Here is a 7,551-nt window from a genome sequence, read left to right on the forward strand (position 1 = left end):
GTGTATCATCCCCCGCTCAGCTGGGCGTTTGCTTTCATCGTTCGCTGTGCTCTTTCGCTCGGTTACGCCGACTCCGACGCTCGCCGCAAGAACGGGCGCCTGACGTTAGAAACAGGTATACCCGATAACACAACGTGGCAGTAGCTCGCCAAGGAAAACAATGTGCGAAAAAATCGCAGTTTCGCCCGAAAGGCGAAGCAACAATTGGCACAGCAAATTAGTAGAGAGCTATACGCAATTAGGATAGCAGTTTTATCGGCTGTATAAACTTGGACACATTCGCTCACTAACTGAATTAACAAGCATGGTGTCAGCGCGCACAAGCAAACATGAATAGGTCAAACTCCATGACCGCACACAACCGTTGTCAAAACGCTTGTGTGAGCAAGCCCGTCAGCAGCAGCGCGCGAAGCTTTGTGCGGTCTATCGCTTCAGCGGAAACCGAGCGGTGAAAGCACAGCGCATACAAAGGTAGGAGCCGTGTTGCAGATCGTTTCAAGATACGATGCGCGCGACCGCCCGCAGCCGCGCAAAGTACAAGTACGCAGTTGCTCGCAGAGCAGAAGCCGCACCCTCCCCTCCCATCCCCCCATGGCCTTTCGTGCAACGGAAGACGTCGCGTTTGCTCTCCGCCGTGCATTCGCTCCCCGTGAAAGCGCGCGTCCCTCGCGTGCATTCATGCTAGCATACAGCATGAAGCGCGCGGCGACAATTTCATCGCCCTTGGACTTTATACAGAACCTGACGACGAAGGCGACGCCGACGGCAGAAATCCGCTTGGAGTGTTCATATAATTGCTGTCCCAATAAAAGGTGGCGTTGTTGGAAACTATTCGAAGAAGGCGACCTGATGGATGAGCACGTGTGGTCATCCTACCTTCCGCTGCGCCGTCATGGTGCCATCATTGGCGATGAAAATACCGTGAACTATATACTAAGAGTTATTGGCCTTATCACGCTGTCCGACGGGATGCCTGCTTACACATGTGTCTTCGTGAAAGCACTTTTTTTGTTTAAGAAAGGCCGTGGATTAAACATATTGTGTGCGCGCGGTCGTCCATTGGATAATCAAAGCCACGTGCGCGTTTTGCTCCACCCTTTTTGTGGCTACACTGGTACATGACGCTAGCAACCCGTTGTTCTACCACCATAGCGTTGGAAACTAATAATTCGCGTCAACTACGCGAATTAATAGTATGTTGCAAATATCTTAATCGTGTTTCAGTAACATTGAAACGCGCGTTGCGTCCCTATTGGTATGGATAGTAATTGCAGTTGGTAGGGGTATTAAGAGAACGGCTCGGACGCGAGCCTACCTGCCCTAACATCGAGCATGTCATGATGGTGAGCGGAGGCAAGGGCGACGGGCGCACGCCGCCAACCAATTCCCGTGCTATGCCTGTTTTAAAATTCACAGAAACATCAGGTAAAAACAGCAAACACACAGAAAAAAGTGGTCTTGCCTGTCTATTGAACTTTTTTTCTAAAAACAAGTGATTGCTAAAAAATGCAAACACATCTTTATCCCATTAAATTTTAGGTTGCCCGGCAACCGCTAGGCGCGCGCATATTTTAAGCATGAAATGTTTTAGCTCCCGCTGTCGCCGACCTTCCAGACACCTTGAGCGAAGATCCAGAGTCGTTATCCGAGCACTCAAGACGAGAATTGGGCGAGAACGAAACGAGAACATCCGGGCACCGTTGCGAGAGCTAAACGAGATCATCCGGGCAACCAGTCAAACCTTAACAAAATACGGTTCCTGCCACAACTCATTTCTGAGTTCAAACTCATTAATTTGTCTCCCTCACTTTTCCCCAAACTACCCCCTTCTTCGCCAGTCTCAACTCCTTCATCCCTCTCGCTCGGCTCTTTACATTTCCCGGCTTCGGCCTCCTTTGCACGAACTTCGGGGTCTTCACTTCGCCGCCGCTTGGCTTCGGCATCTCTCGCTCGGAGTTCGGTATCGGCTCGACGACGACGAGCCCGTTCGCGAGCTATTTCCCGTCGATGTTCAAGCCGGGCGGCCTCGGGCGTCCTCTTCGTCTTCGCCATCTCGGAACGTTCCAGAACGAAAGAGAGACTGCGTGCCGCCAGCGCACGCTTTTTGTAGCACTCTGCGAACCCCCCGCGAGGACCACAGCTGCGCGCTCGATTCCCTCTCCCTAGCACCGCCCACCTGTGCCTTAGCGTGCCCTCTCCCAACACCTGCGAATGACGTCGCTCCACAGGTATTAACGTCGGCCTTATACAGCTCCGCTGATAAAGAAAACATTGCTTCCGATTTTTACTAATATTCAAGCGAAGCTTGTATTGGCTCACAAGTTTCGGTGGCGTTGTAGTCACGTAAAAACTCGCGCGTGGCGCACACGCGCGCTACATATGCGGTTATGAGCCAGGGACAAAAAAGCAAGAAAGACCAGGTGCGGCGAAAGATTCCCCGGTGCCGGATCGCATGGCGTGTGCGACCAATCAGAGTCGTTTGTTGTGCCGCGGGGAGGGAAGGGCAAGGAAAAGGGGTTAGCGGGCGCTCCGCCGGGCTTCCCGCGCTTCAGATCAGTTTCGGCGTCCGGATGGGAAGACCACGCGTGGTACGTTCAGCCGAGGAGCAGGTTGCGTTTGAGCAACGGCGTCGAGAACGCGCTCGGGAAAGGGCTCGTCGTCGATGTGCCTCTTCTAGCGTGAGGGCTTCCGAAGCCTAGGCGAACTATCAGCGAAGAGCCACGGACCCCGAGTTGCGGGAGCGCGATGTTGAGGTCAAACGTAAGCGTCGTCGTGCCCTCCAAGAAACCCAGAACGGGGATGCATGCCTTGGCAACGCTGACGCCACCTTCCCCGTTGCGACGGCCAGGTTTCAACGCGAGTTTCTAAAGCCCGTTTCACATGGTACGTTTTGTCTGCGAATTCGCACGTGCGAATTCGCAGCTGCGGAAAATAGGCCGCCGGACGCTTCGTGCGTGCGTTTTTTCGATGTTCGGCTTGCTGAACCTCTCTGCGAAACACGCAGGTGCGGTGGTAGCCACTGTAACGGTGGAAACAGACGACCAATAGGAGGCGGCTCGCTCATACGTCATCGCCAGTGAGAATGCTTAACGAGTATGCGAAAAACCCAGCTGCCGTAGATCCATGTGAAACGGGATTGCGAATTTCGCATCTGTGGAAATTGTAGCTGCGAAAAACGCACTGCAAAATCGCACCATGTGAAACGGGCTTAAGCCGGAACTTCGGAGTCAGCTGCAGTGCGTGTGATCGGTTGTGGTTCGAGCAGAACGTGGTACTCGTCAGTGCAATTCCTTCCGAGCAACATCGAAGAAACACACGACAAGCTTTGCTTACCCCCATTTCCTCGACAAGGGAGGGACTACTGATTTTTTTTTCACAATATCACTCAAGCTGTAACTTCAGTACGCTGAAGTTTAATTTGTCATTTTCTATAGCGACTTTCAAAAGGCAGATGCAGTGCACCATGCACTTGATTGTCATCTTTTGGCTCTGAGACAGACTTGCCTGTGCTGTTTTCAACGCCAGTGGTCCGCGACTTCCGCGGCACGGGTTGGGTGCCTACTGCTTCGAGTGATAGCGCCACGCTGCATGACTAGGCCGCAGCGTCCGGCGCGCCGCGGATGGTTGTTTGGCCGAGACTAGACTTGCAGCGAGGTTCAGTTCAAAACAGGTTCATTTCGGCTGAGCTTTCAGGCCTGCGTCGCGGCACCAATACGCTTTGCCGGTGTCCGTTCCATGCTTACATCTACTCTCGATTACGGCAGAGCCAGCATTTTACAGTGAATCTGTGTATGGCTACCCGGGCAATATTTCTGCGTCCGTGCGGGTACACGGTCACTTCGACAAAGAAATTTTCGTATCTAGAGCTAGTGTAATTTTGAGTTTCCGCGTAACAGAATGATGTTTTCTCGTATGTTCAAATTACAATCCGATGCTATGTCCGAAGGTAGTGTGTAAGTCCTACTTTACAAATTTTCTGGCGCACTTTACATTGAGAAATTGAATTAGTTCAATAACGCACTTGCGCCAGGCGGAGGTACTACAATCAGGATATATGCTGCACTCCGGCACATTTGTGTGCGCGCATGACGAACGTGTGCACGCGATATATCGGTCCTTCATGAGTGGGTGCTCTGTCCGTTGCGTCAGTCGCGCAGTGTGTGCTGCGACCATAATCGACATCAGGGCGAAGACATCAAAGTTAGTGACGTTGTTAACGCGGGTTACGCGCGAGCGTATGGACGCCCCGAACGTGCACCGCGGCGGGGAAACACCAACAAAACGGGAGCGAACGAGGTCGCGGACGCTTTTTTGATATCGACGGTGCAACACGGTATGGTGGTGGCGCTTGTGTAACGTCGGCAACAGCTTCGTTGTACATCCACTTTCACAGGGCGGAATGGTGGCGGAAATTTTTAAAACATCAAATACTTTTAGCTCCCGCGATCGGCGACCTTTAAGTGACCTTGAGCCAAAAGCCAGAGCAGTATTTCTTGCAACTTGTTTGGGCAGTAACTAGCGCATGTAATGCGGTCCTGTACAAGGCTGGGGTGCAGAGACCGCATTTTCTTCAGTCTTGACTGCTTTCCCGGATGATCTCGTTTTGATCTTCCATCGGCGCCCGGATGTTCTCGTTTGAGTGCTCGGTAAGCAAGCGGCACGCGCTCGTGCCGAGCGTCCCCCGTTCGTCGTCTTCGTCCCCTTCCACAGCTTTCTGCGTTGCCGCTCATCATTCCAGCGTAGAATTTCACTTCTCTTCTGTCGTCGTAATGGGGAGGCCGCGTTCAAGGGGTTATGAGCCATTGCTTAAGGCAGTATGAGACCATTAGCGGTGCATCACTGCATGCTTCGCACCTCCCCAGGTTTCACGTTACAGTGGAGCTGCATTTCGCTCAATGGCTCAAATGACACAGATAAATTTGCCGAGAACTCGAACAACTGCGCCGCTCAGTGCGAGTTTTTTCTACTTGCTGAGTTCACAGTTGTAAGTTCGATGTTTCTTTTCCTGGAGCTGTGGAATTTGAGACAATGTTTTTTTTTTTTTAGTGTACGGCTAAATCAAAATTTCGCTTGCAGGAATCACTAAATTTTAACGTTTTCTTTCATTGCGATAGCAATTATATGGACACTTCAACCGGATTTCTGCCGTCGGCGTCGCCGTCGCCGTGAGGTTCCCTATAGATACAATCTTCGCCGCGCGCCGTATGCCCGAGCGGAAGCGTGCGGGGACGCGCGCTATCACGGATAGCGAACGCACTCAATCTCCCACTCGCAAGCAAGGAAGCGGGAAGCCAGCGCCGGAGAGAGGGGGGGGGGCGCACTTCTACTCTGCCAACAACCGCGCTCGTCGCTCCTCCGCACCGTCTCTTATCTCCACACGGCTCTGACCTTTATGCGCCGTGCATTCGCCGCCCAGTTTCCGTTGAAGCGATAGACCGCACGTACCTTCGCCCGCTGCGGCGTATGCTTGCTGCCAGCGTCGTTGTCTGCAGTCATTCAGTGTGATCTATTCGTGTTTGTTGTGCGCGCTCACACCACGCTTGTTCATTCAGTTAGTAATAGTTGGGCCACATTTTCAAACGCACGCTACACATGCAATGCTGCCCGGATCGGCAGTGCAGCGCTACAGGTGTGTCCCTTTGAAACGCGCTGCCCACGGGAAGCGCTTCTCATCAACACCACCGTTTCACACGCGCCTTCTCGTGGTCATCGAGTCTCTCATCATGTCGGTCTACTTACGCCGCAGCACACCTGCTTACTTAATCAGCTCATGTTTACTACAATTCATATTGCTACCAAAGCCGCTCACCTTACTTCGTATGACATTGCTGTGTTGCTATCGCATTCATTGCTTCGCCCTTAGGGCGAAACTGTGACATTTTTGTGTGCAACGAACCACATCCAATTTTATCCTGTGATTGTCGAGATAAACAATATATTCCTTCCCATGTATTTAGATAGAAGCCCCCGAGCAAAAGCTTCCCCTCAAGTCCTTAATATTGCTAAATATTCTGAATGACAAAAAAATGTCGCAGTTTCGCCCGAAAGGCGAAGCATCAATTGCGATAGCAAATTAGTAGAGAGCTATTCGGAGTAAGGATAGTAGTTTTATCGGCTGCATAAACTTGGATACATTCGCTTACTAACTCAATTAATAAGCGTGGTGTCAGCGCGCACAAGCAAACATGAATAGATCACAATGAATGACTGCAGACAACGACTGTCAAAACGCTGGCAGCAAGCGCAGCCGCCGCCGCGGGCGAAGGTTCGTGCGGTCTATCGCTTCAACGGTAACTGAGCGGCGAATGCACGGCGCATACAAAGGTCAGATCCGTGTGGATATCGCTTTTAGGAGACGGCGCGGGCGACCGCCACAGCCGGGCAAAGTACAAGAGCAGTTGGCAGAGTAAAAGCTGCCGCCCGCCCCCCCCCCTCCCTCCCCGCGCTGCCTTCCCACTTTCTTGCTTTCGCGTGGGAGATTGAGTGGCAATTTCCCGTTGCGCCCCGTTGCGCCCCGTTGCAAGATAAGCATTTGGTGCCGCAGCACAGCGTCGCCCCGCCTCCCTCCCTCCCATACCTCCACGGCCTTTCGCGTGATGGTCGCGTTCGCGCTCCGTGATAGCGCGCGCCCCCCGCGCGCTTTCACTTGCGCATACGGTGCGCGGCGACGATTTTATCGCCCTTGGACTTTATACGGAACCTCACGGCGACGGCGACACCGACGGCAGAAATCCGATTGAAGTGTCCATATAATTGCTATTGCAATAAAATAAAAGCGGCTAAGGCAGAACATGCTTTGGTGATATGATACGTGTAGGGCTTCTGTGAAAGGTATAAGTTGAAATTGTCTTCTCTCCTGCAGGTGCTGAAAAGATACCGCGTGGAGAACCATCACGGCGACATCGGCTTTCTTACGCAGTTCACCGGCAGGCCAGAAAAGCCAGCTAAGTTCCGGTTTGTGGAACTCAACACCACACTTAACTAATGCTTAAAAAAATTGTCGCCGCTGTTACTTCGTCTTCGTGAATATTCCAACGCTCCCCTGAAGACAAATGCGGTAGAGAAATAAAAGTATACTTTCCTGCCTGAATCCTGCATTAAACACTCATATGCCAGCGCCGTTTGTGGTCATGCACAACGCGCCGGAGCACTGCTCACACCTACACACCTATCCCATGCACAAGGTCCGGTGTTAACCTTGATAAAATGTCTCCGATCACAGCAGGTAATTTGAATACATACATGTGTATATTAGAACACGAAGAAAGGAAACTGAGGGGTCCGATATCTATTAGTCATATCATACGAAGCCAACGAATATTGACACTAAGGACAGCATAGGGGTAATTACTTTTAGTTCTTAATTGAAGTAACGAAATTATAAATACGTGGTAATGAAAGCGGATTAAGAAACAAATGGCCGCCAGTGGGATAAGAACTCACGACTTCGTGAGTGGTGGCACTGGCTCACACTTCTGGGGTTAGTGCTAGTAGATAAACTTAAATACCCGAGAAAGTAGACGGGAAAAGGCGCCGCGGTAGCTCTATTGG

At 51.7% G+C, this 7,551-nt stretch overlaps 1 protein-coding gene across 1 annotated transcript in view; it reads left to right on the forward strand.

The window, feature by feature from the left end:
- LOC119463558 (probable cytochrome P450 12c1, mitochondrial) overlaps nt 1–7,034 on the forward strand; it is a 97,052-nt gene extending 90,018 nt beyond the window's left edge. Inside the window, exon 7 of the mRNA XM_049655271.1 lies at nt 6,863–7,034. Coding sequence (XP_049511228.1) covers nt 6,863–6,985 — 123 coding nt within the window. The 3' untranslated portion in view covers nt 6,986–7,034. The remainder of the gene's footprint in view (nt 1–6,862) is intronic.
- The last annotated feature ends 517 nt before the right edge of the window (nt 7,035–7,551 follow it).

This window comes from Dermacentor silvarum, chromosome 9, assembly GCF_013339745.2.
Source record: "Dermacentor silvarum isolate Dsil-2018 chromosome 9, BIME_Dsil_1.4, whole genome shotgun sequence".
Lineage (NCBI taxonomy): Eukaryota > Metazoa > Arthropoda > Arachnida > Ixodida > Ixodidae > Dermacentor > Dermacentor silvarum.